The 13,337-nt window shown below is 42.9% G+C and overlaps 1 protein-coding gene across 1 annotated transcript in view; it reads left to right on the top strand.

The window, feature by feature from the left end:
* MBOAT2 (membrane bound glycerophospholipid O-acyltransferase 2) overlaps positions 1 to 13,337 on the top strand; it is a 280,154-nt gene that overhangs the window by 174,817 nt on the left and 92,000 nt on the right. Inside the window, exon 5 of the mRNA XM_073568180.1 lies at positions 6,233 to 6,328. Within this exon, the coding sequence (XP_073424281.1) occupies positions 6,233 to 6,328 (96 nt within the window). The remainder of the gene's footprint in view (positions 1 to 6,232; positions 6,329 to 13,337) is intronic.

Raw genomic sequence — 13,337 nt, 5'->3', positions numbered from 1 at the left:
ATATGGGCCCACTGAGCCCTGATCTCAGCATCATTCAGTCTGTCTGGAATTACAAGATGATATACTATTAACACTTCTATTTTTTTAAAGCATTCTCGTTTTCCCGCATTTTTTTTCCACTCACATGTTAAAAGGTTTGCACACTGCTGTAGGTCTGTGGGAAAGAATCCAATATAAATATATAATTAAAGTATTTTATTTTTTTAAGTCTCTGTTCCATCCGGGCTTAGTCAAGTGGGTGGTATAAAATCCGTGATTGACAGGCTTCCCTGGATCCATGTACATACAGTTATAGCTGTTATTCACTGATTAAGACCACTTCTTTCACTCCTGGCCAGGTCTATTCCTATTTGTATACAGGGAAAGACATAGCAATGAAGGCCAACTGGGCAGGGAGAAGTAAGCGAGATCTGTCCGGAAGAATGTTCTTCCTGCTCCCGGCTTCTTTTCAGGCTTTGATTACTTTGAAACCCTGCACCATTTCAGATTAAACTATAGATGACTGCATAATGTGGATAGACGAAGTTTGGGCTCCATGAATCTCCTGACAGGTTTCTCTGCTTTAGCACAAACTTTATAAGTGGCAAGGTTGGTTTAAAAAAAAAAAAAATGGAAAATTAGTCCGTCCTTGTGGTCTACACTGTCAGCCAGCAATGACATCCTGTACTTCCATCTTTATTACATTGCTGCGTTCAGGCAAGTGGACTATAGCATCATTGGATGAGACTCTGATGATAAAGGTCTCAGTGGTCAGATGACTGAAAAACAGATGCCATCTGTCCTAGCTCAAAACCACCGGAATGGCCTGAGCTGGATTCAGGGGGTTAGAGCAGACAAGCATACTTTATTTTATATCGATCCCTGTACAGTTTTAGTTGATGCCTGACAAATCCTTTAAGGCCTCATCCATATGTACCAAGACTAAGAACGCTACAGGGTTCGAAACGTGGTGGTTTATATTGAGACTATTTACTTCAACGTTTTGCAAAGTATGTTTTTCTTTTCACACTTTTTAATGGATTAAATAAAATTTGTTCTGTATATACTAGAAGCTGGAAAATATGGAAATATGAGATCTTGCCTCCATTTTAGGGTTGCAATAGAACATGCCAAGAGTATGGACCCATACATGCTGTATCTCTGGGTGGTGCATTATGGATCCATATTACACACATCTGGAAGGCTAGGTTCACATTTGCAGATGGCCAAGCTGCGGAGGTCTGCGGACTTCCTCCGGTCAACTCCGCCTACGTCCGCATACTTCTGCATGCAGCCTGCATACCTTATCTTTAACATTGGGTACGCAGGTCATGCGGATATATGCGGATGCCTCCGCATGCGTCGCTTTAACGATGCGGCGGCCGCATCAAATTCCAACATTTTGCGTTCGACGCGGGTCGCCGCATCGTCAAAACGCATACATCCGCATGACCTGTGTACCCAATATTAAAGATGGGGTACTCTTCTCCTTGACATCCACACTGCGGCTCATCAGAGGACTGCACATTGCTTATTCACTATCAGTGACTAACCGCATGGTCTTATTATTATTTTATTATGCATTTATATAGCGCCATTTATACCATGGCGCTTTACATGTGAAAAGGGAAAATATAGACAAGTATAATAAACATGTGTAAGACAAGGGACACACAAGTACATAAGGAGAGGGGACCCTGCCCACAAGGGCTCACAGTCTACAGGGATGGGTGAGGATACAGTAGGAGAGGGTAGAGCAGGTCGTGCGGTGGTTCAGTAGACCGAGGATCATTGCAGGCTGTAGGCTTGTCGGAGCAGGTGGGTTTTCAGGTTCTTCTTGAAGGTTTCCGTTGATGGTGAGATTCTAATGTGTTGCGGCAGAGAGTTCCAGAGTATGGGGGAAGCACGGGAGAAGTCTTGTATGTGGTTGTGAGAAGATGAGATAAGGGGGGAGTAGAGAAGGAGATCTTAAGATGATCGAAGGTTGCTTGCGGGTAGGTACCTAGAGACCATGTCACAGATGTATGGAGGAGACAGGTTGTGGATGGCTTTGTATGTCATGGTTAGGGTTTTGAATTGGAGCCTCTGGGCAATAGGAAGCCAGTGAAGGGCCTGGCTTAGGGGGGAGGCTGGGGAATAGTGGTGAGACAGGTGGATTAGTCGGGCAGCAGAGTGTGGGATGGACTGGAGCGGAGCCAGAGTGCTAGAGGGGAGGTTGCAGTAGTCGAGGCGGGAGATAAGAGTGTGCACTAGTGTTTTTGTGGTTTCGTGGTTGAGGAATGGGTGGATCCGGGAAATATTTTTGAGTTTGAGGCGGCAGGAGGAGGCAAGGGCTTGGATATGTGGTTTGAAAGAGTCGAGGATCACCCCAAGGCACCGAGCGTGCGGGACTGGGGAAAGAAAGCAGCCATTGATGGATAGGTCTGGTGGAGGGGTAGAGTGAGATGGGGGAAAGATGATGAATTCTGTTTTGTCCATGTTCAGTTTGAGGAAGCGAGCAGAGAAGAAGGCTGAGATAGCAGACAGACATTGTGGGATTTCAGTCAGTAAGGAGGCGAGGTTGGGTCCAGATAGGTAGATCTGCGTGTCATCGGCATAGAGGTGATACTGCAAACCGTAGGATTCTATGAGCTGTCCCAAGCCAAAGGTGTAGATGGAGAATAGTAGGGGTCCTAGGACAGAGCCTTGAGGAACACCAACAGACAGGGGGTGAGGTGAGGAGGTTGTGTGTGAGAGGGAGACACTAAATGTTCGGTCTGTTAGGTATGATGAGATCCAGGATAGGGCCAAGTATGTGATGCCAAGAGATGAGAGTCTGTAGCAGGAGGGAATGGTCTACGGTGTCGAAGGCAGAGGACAGGTCCAGGAGAAGGAGGACAGAGTAGTGTCGCTTGCTCTTGGCGTTTAGTAATTCGTTAGTGACTTTAGTTAGGGCAGTTTCAGTTGAGTGATGAGGTCGGAAGCCAGATTGTAACCGGTCAAAGATGGAACAGGAGGAGAGGTGGGAGGACAGTTCAAGATATACATGCTGTTCCAGTAGTTTTGAGGCGTAAGGGAGAAGAGATATCGGGCGATAGTTAGACACAGAGGATGGATCAAGGGAGGGCTTTTTGAGGATGGGTGTGATTGAGGCATGTTTGAAGGATGAGGGAAAGACACCATTTGTAAGTGAAAGGTTGAAGAGGTGTGTTAGAGTTGGGATGAAGACTGTGGCCAAGTTAGGGATGAGGTGAGACGTGTGTGGGTTGAGGGCACAAGTGGTGAGGGCACAAGTGTGATCTTGACAGAAGGGTGGAGAGCTGATCTTCTATCATGGTGGAGAAGCTGGCTTTTGCAGAACAGGGCTGAGCGGCTAAGAGGGGCATTGGAGGCTGCGGGCCAAAGTTTTGTCTGATCGTTGATCGTGTCAATCTTCTGCTTAAAGAAGGAGGCAAAGTCTTCAGCAGAAATAAGAGGAGGGGGAGGAGGTGCTGTGGGACGGAGTAGAGAATTGAAAGCGTTGAAGAGTTGTTTAGGGTTGTGAGACAGGGAGGATATGAGAGATGCGAAGTGACTTTGTTTAGCAGCAGAGAGCGTGGACTTAAAGCTGGCAAGGGACTGCTTGTATGCGCTGAAGTGCTCAGTAGAATGGGTTCTCTTCCATCTCCTCTCAGCGACCCTGGAAATGCGTCTCAGTTCTTTGGTCAGGCTGGTCAGCCAGGGCTGCCTGTTGATTGATTGTACGAGTTTTGCTCTGTGTGAGGAGAGCAGCCGAATCAAGTGTTACTGTTATTGTGGTGTTATAAAAAGTGGCAGCAGCATCTGTGTCATGAAGGGAAGCTATGTCTGTAAGAGGGAACAGGGACTAGGAGAGTGATTGTAAATTGAGGTGTTTGAGATTCCTGCGAGGGTGAGCGAGTTTGTGGAGTGTGGGTTGCGCAGTAGAAGAGGAGAGTGAAGAGAATGTCAGTATCCTTTAATCCTTGAAGTTGAGGGGGAAGATGTCATGGCAATGAGGAGTGTCGCTGGTTTACCGTGACTGAGAGGAGCCAGAAGACTGCAGCATCTAAGTTCTCCTACTCCTGAACTGATTAGAAGCACTTCACCTTCTTATGAAATGGTGTAAATATCTTTTGGCAGTGCAGGAGTTAATCTGCTCTGTTGAGAGCTCCTGGAGTATTTAGGCTCTCAGCTGTCCACTCCCATCTCCTACATAAACTGAGTTCTGACATTCTCAGAGCTAGCTTATGCTGCATGGCTGGAGGTTGTTGGTGGTTGTGGCTGGAGAAGTCGTTCGGTGGATTTATCTGTAACTGTTGCTAGGTTTTGAGTGTGTGATAATTCCCTTTCTTCTCCTAGTTTGGTTTAACCCCATCCCACACTCCCCGATGCATTCCTCTGTGACATGTGTGAGTATATTTGAATGTTTGGTATTTCTTGTTACCTCTGTTCCTATTACCTTGTTAGTGTACTATGGTACACTACTACTCCCCTCTTCCCTGGGTGGGGGAAGGGTACAGACTGAGGGCGGATTCAGGAGCTAAGGGAAGGTACATGGCCCCAGTGTCTTCACCATCAGAAGTAATCCAGGAAAAGGATGAGCGACCCTAACGTTGCGGACAGGGAAGGAGTCCCTGGTCCTGGGACACGCGACGATGAGGTTGTGTATATCCAGCAGAATTTCTGCCTTACCTCTGACTTTGAGAGATTGTTAGAATTTATTAGAATATTCTAGATTCATTTTATAGGAAATCCATAAGGATGATGTCACAAAACAAGGAGCATATGTTAGGGGTAACGACATCACCTTTACATCACCATGTTCTTGGATTGTATACAGCGAGGACTAAGGTGTGAAGTAGAGTCCTGTTGCCGTCTGTGTTTGGATGTTTGCCTGTATCCAGCTACAGATGAGTTTTCATAGGAAGGACCGCGTTTATCAACATATATAATCCCACTCAAGGTTAAATGCTGCCTACTCAGATTTTTTTTTTTTTTTTTTTTAATATGCTTAAAATTTGGCATATGATAGTACAAGCCAGAGGTGGTCTGCTAACACAACACTTATGTGGGTAGAAAATATTTTTTCTAGCCATTTTCTTCCTTATTTTGTATCTTTTTTTTTTTTTTTTTTTTTGTATTTATTGTAATCCTTGTATATGATTGTATAATTTAATTTACAGTTAAATTGGTTGTCTCGCTTTCAATCTTTAGGACTGCACCGCTCCTCTGACCTCCTGCAGGCCAGGAAACTGTGTGTTCCTGATGATTGCCAATTTGGACCGGTAGCATCCCATCAGCCCATCAACACATATTGATGAACCCCGCACTGTGTGCTCCCCGACAGCCCCCCATCAAAGAATTAAAATACCCAAAGTATGATTCCCCCTACAGCCACCCAACACATTATGCTGTCCCACACAATCCCCAAACACATAATTATGGCCATACTTAACCGCCTACAAGTGAATGTGAAAAAAACATACAAACAAACACTAATCCCCCTTGCCCTTGTTCCTCTAGTGACCTGCTCGGGCTTTGTACTGCACACTGAGGCTCCACAGCCGATGCAATGTAATAATGTCATCGCGCCTATCGCGGTGACACACTCCGTCTCATGGGCAGAATGGTGGAAGACTGACCCCACGGATCCCTTCTCCATTATTGTATTGACCAGTGTCTGCATCCCGATGATGCAAATACCGGTGAAATTGAGACAGAGGACAGAGGTGAGTAGGGCGGTGCGGTGAGTGATCCGCAAGCCAACGTTTCCAGCCCTTTTGCTGTCTCAGACTGTGGGCCACATAGGAACAGCCAAAGGGCTGGATGTGGTCCAGGTCTGCTCTACAGCATTGGAGGAGCACTGGGGCAGCGCATGAAAGCTGTTTAGCAAATAGGTAGCAAGCACACTCCTTGTATACAAAATAGGACACCTAGGAGGTGGCCGGTAACCTTTTTAGCGTGCTATATACTATAGAATTTAAAGTCTCTGTGTTCTTGAGAAAGGAGAGGATTTTTAATGAGGTAAATTTTCAAAGTTGCTTGTTTTTACGCGCACTTTCCAATTTAATAAGATAACCCATTTAACTAATTGAGCATTTCACAGATCATAAAAATATTTAATATATACATATCCCGCTTAATGTGTACACCAGAAGTAGGAATTTTATTCTGCAAAATGCTAATGACGCTAGGTATATTAATATATTCATGAGCAGTTTTACACCAGAATTTGTGACTGTCACCTTTAATTGCATGTTTTATTAATTTACAGATACTGCTTTGTGTTTGCTTTGGGATACCTCACCTTGTGCCAAATAGCGAGAGTCTATATTTTTGATTATGGACAGTATTCTGCTGATTTTTCAGGGTAAGTACAATATTAATCATATTCAGGTTTTTTTTTTCTCTTCTAATCTCATCAGCTTCATCCCTTGATTATTTTTTCAATTGATCTTAAAAGCTACGTTTCATAATAAAAATACAATGAATAATATGTAATATCGTTCTTATTTGTAATATGCAGTTGAAATAAAGTATATAGGGCCCGATTCATCATTTGCTTTTTTTTTTTTTTTTTTTTTAAAGCACTTTTCTTCTTTTGCCTTGTTGTGATTGTTTACTTTCTTTATGACATTTTCTTCAAAGTGGTGCACGTTGTTCATGAGCTTTGCACAAAGTCAAAAATGCTCTATATTTTTTACATGTTAATCTTTTTTTTCTAATGATGTAAATTTTTTAAGAAGTCGCAATTGGTTGATCAGTCAAAAACTTGTAGGATCTACAACCCCACCCAAAATTTTATATATATATATATATATATATATATATATATATATATATATATATATATATATAAAAAAAAAAAGAGATGTATGTGTGTGTATGTATGTATGTATGTATGTACAGTGGGGCAAAAAAGTATTTAGTCAGTCAGCAATAGTGCAAGTTCCACCACTTAAAAAGATGAGAGGCGTCTGTAATTTACATCATAGGTAGACCTCAACTATGGGAGACAAACTGAGAAAAAAAAATCCAGAAAATCACATTGTCTGTTTTTTTTTTCATTTTATTTGCATATTATGGTGGAAAATAAGTATTTGGTCAGAAACAAGCAATCAAGATTTCTGGCTCTCACAGACCTGTAACTTCTTCTTTAAGAGTCTCCTCTTTCCTCCACTCATTACCTGTAGTAATGGCACCTGTTTAAACTTGTTATCAGTATAAAAAGACACTGTGCACACCCTCAAACAGTCTGACTCCAAACTCCACTATGGTGAAGACCAAAGAGCTGTCAAAGGACACCAGAAACAAAATTGTAGCCCTGCACCAGGCTGGGAAGACTGAATCTGCAATAGCCAACCAGCTTGGAGTGAAGAAATCAACTGTGGGAGCAATAATTAGAAAATGGAAGACATACAAGACCACTGATAATCTCCCTCGATCTGGTGCTCCACGCAAAATCCCACCCCGTGGGGTCAGAATGATCACAAGAACGGTGAGCACAAAAACCCAGAACCACGCGGGGGGACCTAGTGAATGAACTGCAGAGAGCTGGGACCAATGTAACAAGGCCTACCATAAGTAACACACTACGCCACCATGGACTCAGATCCTGCAGTGCCAGACGTGTCCCACTGCTTAAGCCTGTACATGTCCGGGCCCGTCTGAAGTTTGCTAGAGAGCATTTGGATGATCCAGAGGAGTTTTGGGAGAATGTCCTATGGTCTGATGAAACCAAACTGGAACTGTTTGGTAGAAACACAACTTGTCGTGTTTGGAGGAAAAAGAATACTGAGTTGCATCCATCAAACACCATACCTACTGTAAAGCATGGTGGTGGAAACATCATGCTTTGGGGCTGTTTCTCTGCAAAGGGGCCAGGACGACTGATCCGGGTACATGAAAGAATGAATGGGGCCATGTATCGTGAGATTTTGAGTGCAAACCTCCTTCCATCAGCAAGGGCATTGAAGATGAAACGTGGCTGGGTCTTTCAACATGACAATGATCCAAAGCACACCGCCAGGGCAACGAAGGAGTGGCTTCGTAAGAAGCATTTCGAGGTCCTGGAGTGGCCTAGCCAGTCTCCAGATCTCAACCCTATAGAAAACCTTTGGAGGGAGTTGAAAGTCCGTGTTGCCAAGCAAAAAGCCAAAAACATCACTGCTCTAGAGGAGATCTGCATGGAGGAATGGGCCAACATACCAACAACAGTGTGTGGCAACCTTGTGAAGACTTACAGAAAACGTTTGACCTCTGTCATTGCCAACAAAGGATATATCACAAAGTATTGAGATGAAATTTTGTTTCTGACCAAATACTTATTTTCCACCATAATATGCAAATAAAATGAAAAAAAAACAGACAATGTGATTTTCTGGATTTTTTTTTCTCAGTTTGTCTCCCATAGTTGAGGTCTACCTATGATGTAAATTACAGACGCCTCTCATCTTTTTAAGTGGTGGAACTTGCACTATTGCTGACTAAATACTTTTTTTCCCCACTGTGTATGTATGTATGTATGTGTGTGTATGTATGTATGTATGTATGTATAAATCACTTATAGAATTGCCTCTGTAATCAAAAAGTAAATACCATAACTATTGATATAAATCACAATGTCCCACTGAAAAAATAAATCAGGATAAAGGACCAATTGGTATAAAAAGCTATATTTTTATTAACAAAGAATTAAAAATATACAAATAGAGAGATGCACATATCAATGAAGGGACGTTGTGAACCCATTATTTTTCACATATATCAAACACCCATAGATATATATTAAACTGGGCCAATGTACTAACCATCCTTATGGCAATGTCAATCTTTGTTAGCGGCATTCAAGTCCGCTCTCACAATATAATAGGTTATTACCACCCTCTTGGGCTGTATAAAACAGCACACAAAGAAAAACAGGCCAAAATCCGCCTGTCAGGCGTGATGATTGGCATGAAATATAAATCCATGCATCGGCATAATTGCAGTAATCATGTAACAATAGAACAAATAATATCATAGAGCAAAGCAGCCATTACCGATAATTGATAAGGAGTCTCCTCGGGCGTCCCTCTGCCCCGACGCGCGTTTCGCTTTTGCTTCAACGGGAGGCTTGAATGCCGCTAACAAAGATTGACATTGCCATAAGGATGGTTAGTACATTGGCCCAGTTTAATATATATCTATGGGAATCGCCATAGTTCAGATTCCTTGCGGTTTTTGGCAATTTGCAGTGGTAATATAGACTCGAGAGCTCCCACATTTATGAGAACCCTTATCGTACTAATTTATGGATATTTATTATAACAAATTGTACAGTTTTCACATTTTTGTGGATGTTTTTATAGGATAAGGGATTTTGCAGCTATTGTTTATCTATTACTATTTTTGATAATGGTGAATTAATTTGGTGTTTGATATATGTGAAAAATAATGGGCTCACAACGTCCCTTCATTGATATGTGCATCTCTCTATTTGTATATTTTTAATTCTTTGTTAATAAAAATATAGCTTTTTATACCAATTGGTCCTTTATTCTGATTTATTTTTTCAGTGGGACATTGTGATTTATGTATGTATGTATATGTGTGTGTATATATATGTGTGTGTGTGTGTGTGTGTGTATATATATATATATATATATATATATATATATATATATATATATATATATATATATACACACACTCACTGGCCACTTTATTAGGTACACCTGTCCAACTGTGTGTTAAGACTTAATTTCTAATCAGCCAATCACATGGCGGCAACTCAGTGCATTTAGGCATGTAGACATGGTCAAGACAATCTCCTGCAGTTCAAACCGAGCATCAGTATGGGGAAGAAAGGTGATTTGAGTGCCATTGAACGTGGCATGATTGTTGGTGCCAGAAGGGCTGGTCTGAGAATTTCAGAAACTGCTGATCTACTGGGATTTTCACGCACAACCATCTCTAGGGTTTACAGAGAATGGTCCGAAAAAGAAAAAAAATCCAGTGAGCGGCAGTTCTGTGGCCGGAAATGCCATGTTGATGCCAGAGGTCAGAGGAGAATGGGCAGACTGGTTCGAGCTGATAGAAAGGCAACAGTGACTCAAATTGCCACCCGTTACAACCAAGGTAGGCAGAAGAGCATCTCTGAACGCACAGTGCGTCGAACTTTGAGGCAGATGGGCTACAGCAGCAGAAGACCACACTGGGTACCACTCCTCTCAGCTAAGAACAGGAAACTGAGGCTAAAATTTGCACAAGCTCATCGAAATTGGACAGTAGAAGATTGGAAAAACGTTGCCTGGTCTGATGAGTCTCGATTTCTGCTGCGACATTCGGATGGTAGGGTCAGAATTTGGCGTAAACAACATGAAAGCATGGATCCATCCTGCCTTGTATCAACGGTTCAGGCTGGTGGTGGTGGTGTCATGGTGTGGGGAATTTTTTCTGGGCACTCTTTGGGCCCCTTGGTACCAATTGAGCATCGTTGCAACGCCACAGCCTACCTGAGTATTGTTGCTGACCATGTCCATCCCTTTATGACCACAATGTACCCAACATCTGATGGCTACTTTCAGCAGGATAATGCGCCATGTCATAAAGCTCGAATCATCTCAGATTGGTTTCTTGAACATGACAATGAGTTTACTGTACTCAAATGGCCTCCTCAGTCACCAGATCTCAATCCAATAGAGCATCTTTGGGATGTGGTGGAACGGGAGATTCGCATCAGGGATGTGCAGCCGACAAATCTGCGCCAACTGTGTGATGCCATCATGTCAATATGGTCCAAAATCTCTGAGGAATGCTTCCAGCACCTTGTTGAATCTCTGCCACGAAGAATTGAGGCAGTTCTGAAGGCAAAAGGGGGTCCAACCCCTTACTAGCATGGTGTACCTAATAAAGTGGCCAGTGAGTGTGTGTGTGTATATATATATATATATATATATATATATATATATATATATATATATATATATATATATATATATATATATATATATATATATATATATATATATTCCTGATTAGTGATGAGTAAATGTTTTTAGATAAGGTGTTATTTATTTGAGCATGCTCGGGTGCTAACCGAGTGTCTTCCACGTTCTTGAATAATTTGTGCGAGTCCCCACGGCTGCATGTCTCGCGGCTGTTCGACAGCCACAACACATGCAGGCATTACCTAAGAAGCAGGCGATCCATGAATGTGTTGTGGCTGTTCGACAGCCACAAGACAGGCAGCCGTGGGAACGCGAACATATTTTTTTTTCGAGCACACTGAAGACACTTGGTTAGCACCTGAGCATGCTGAGATAACACCTTAACCTAGCACGTTCGCTCATCACTAATAAGGATGAATCGGGTCATCCTGAGTTAGGGCTCCTCTTTACAGCTGCTCTACTTTTCTAGAGGAAGGGATCTGAGTGACGGACCACCTTCTATTATGTCCATGTGATTTATTAGGGCATATGGAGAGAGACAGTATACCTTGAGCAATGTTGGTAAAGATTAAAAATTGGAATATTGGGGGCTTACTGATCTTTAAAAATTATTTGTTCTGTCAATATATATGCGCTCATGCCCACCGCTAAGTGGGGCCTTTACCTTTATAGTTATTAGTGCAGGGATTTATTGGCAAGTGGTGTATTCAGCTATTGCTACGGAAAGAGCAATCCATCTATAAGTCAAGAACCATGACCTTCGTTAGAGTTCTTCCCAATAAATCAAGTTGTCCTCAGTGCAAAGCATAGGAGATAACCTGATTACGCTGGGGACTTAACTGCGATCCCGAGAACTGTCTTTTGGAACCTCGAGAGCAGGGCTGAATGACGCAGAGGTGAGTATTCGTGGTCTCTGCTCCATTCATTTTCCATGGGACTCACGGATATAGCCGAGCAATGTGTTCGGCAGTCCCATAGACAATAAATGGAGCAGAGACATGCTCATTAATGAAGCGGCTGCAGAGCTCTCTTCTCAAAGTTCCAGAATTCTGTTCTCGAGATAGAGAATACCGTATAAGCCGACCCCCCCCCCTAATTTTGCCACAAAAAAACTGGGAAAACTTATTGACTCGAGAATAAGCCTAGGGTGGGAAATGCTCCATAGATTATTCCCCCATATGCTTTCCCCATTAGAAGCTCCTTAGATTATTCCCCCTTATGCTGCCCCCATAAGAAGCTCCTTAGATTATTCCCCCATATGCTGCCCCCATGCTGCTGCATGTAAAAATAAAAAAAATGACATACTCACCTCTCCGTCGCTGGGTGTCAGATTCTCACCTGTCCTGAGTCCATGGCTGCTCACCGCTATCTGCCACGTCATCAGTCAGTGACGTTCAGACTGCAGGGGGCGCGGCGCGCACTAATCACGTCACCGCGCCCTCTGCTGTCTGAACGTCACTGACCGATGACAGACAGCAGCAAGCAGCCATGGACGCAGGACAGGTGAGTATCGCTATACTTACCCGTCCTGACGCTGTCTCTTGAGCCCCCAGCTTCTCCGCGCTCTCTTCCTGCATTCAGCGGTCATGTGATACCGCTCATTAAAACTCATGAATATGCGCATATTCATGAGTTTTAATGAGCGGTACCACGTGACCGCTGAAGGCAGGAAGATAGAGCGCAGAGAAGCTGGGGGCTCAAGAGACAGCGTCAGGACGGGTAAGTATGACCTGACTCCCCCGCCCCCTCTCCCCCTCCGACCCCCCGGTGTATATGCCTCGAAAAAAAGCCGAGAGGGGGGCATTCAGCCCAAAAAAACGGGCTGAAAATCTCGGCTTATATTCGAGTATATACGGTAACTTGGTTTTTGGGGAATAATCCTCTAAAAGAACGAACGTGACTTACTTGGAACATGACAACCTATGGATTGGATGTTAGAAGTGCTGCTAGCTACTCTAAAAAGGTTTTCAACATACTGTCTGATGTATTTCAAACAATGCATGTTGAAAACTTAAGACACATCCCCAGAATGGAGGGCACAACTGCTATTTTCATTTTCTTCAAGAAGCTGAAGAATAACAATTTCAAGGTAATAAGCGCACCGACCTAAAACTGAATGCTGTTAGAAAGGATGTGTAGCGTAATATTATGTTACTTATGAAATTTGGATCAAACATCTTTATTCTGAAACATTCCCAGCACCATATTAGGATGTCGTTGACTAGATCAAGTCAAGAGACATGTCAGAATAATACTTCTCATGCCAACAAAAGTTGATTTTTCTGTATGTCATATGACTTTAGAGTCTTTAGACCTTCTATATACTCAGTGGAGATCTTTTATGACCTATGATTTTGGAAAACGTATCTTCTGTATGACCTTTGACATCAGGACAAGGGATCGTCTATTTGACCAATGACTGAAGAAGAGGATCTTCTGTATCAACTG

The sequence above is a fragment of the Dendrobates tinctorius genome, unplaced genomic scaffold (genome assembly GCF_039654945.1).
Source record: "Dendrobates tinctorius isolate UK_male_01 unplaced genomic scaffold, ASM3965494v1 ptg000021l, whole genome shotgun sequence".
NCBI lineage: Eukaryota > Metazoa > Chordata > Amphibia > Anura > Dendrobatidae > Dendrobates > Dendrobates tinctorius.
This window is presented reverse-complemented; position numbering and strand designations above follow the sequence as displayed.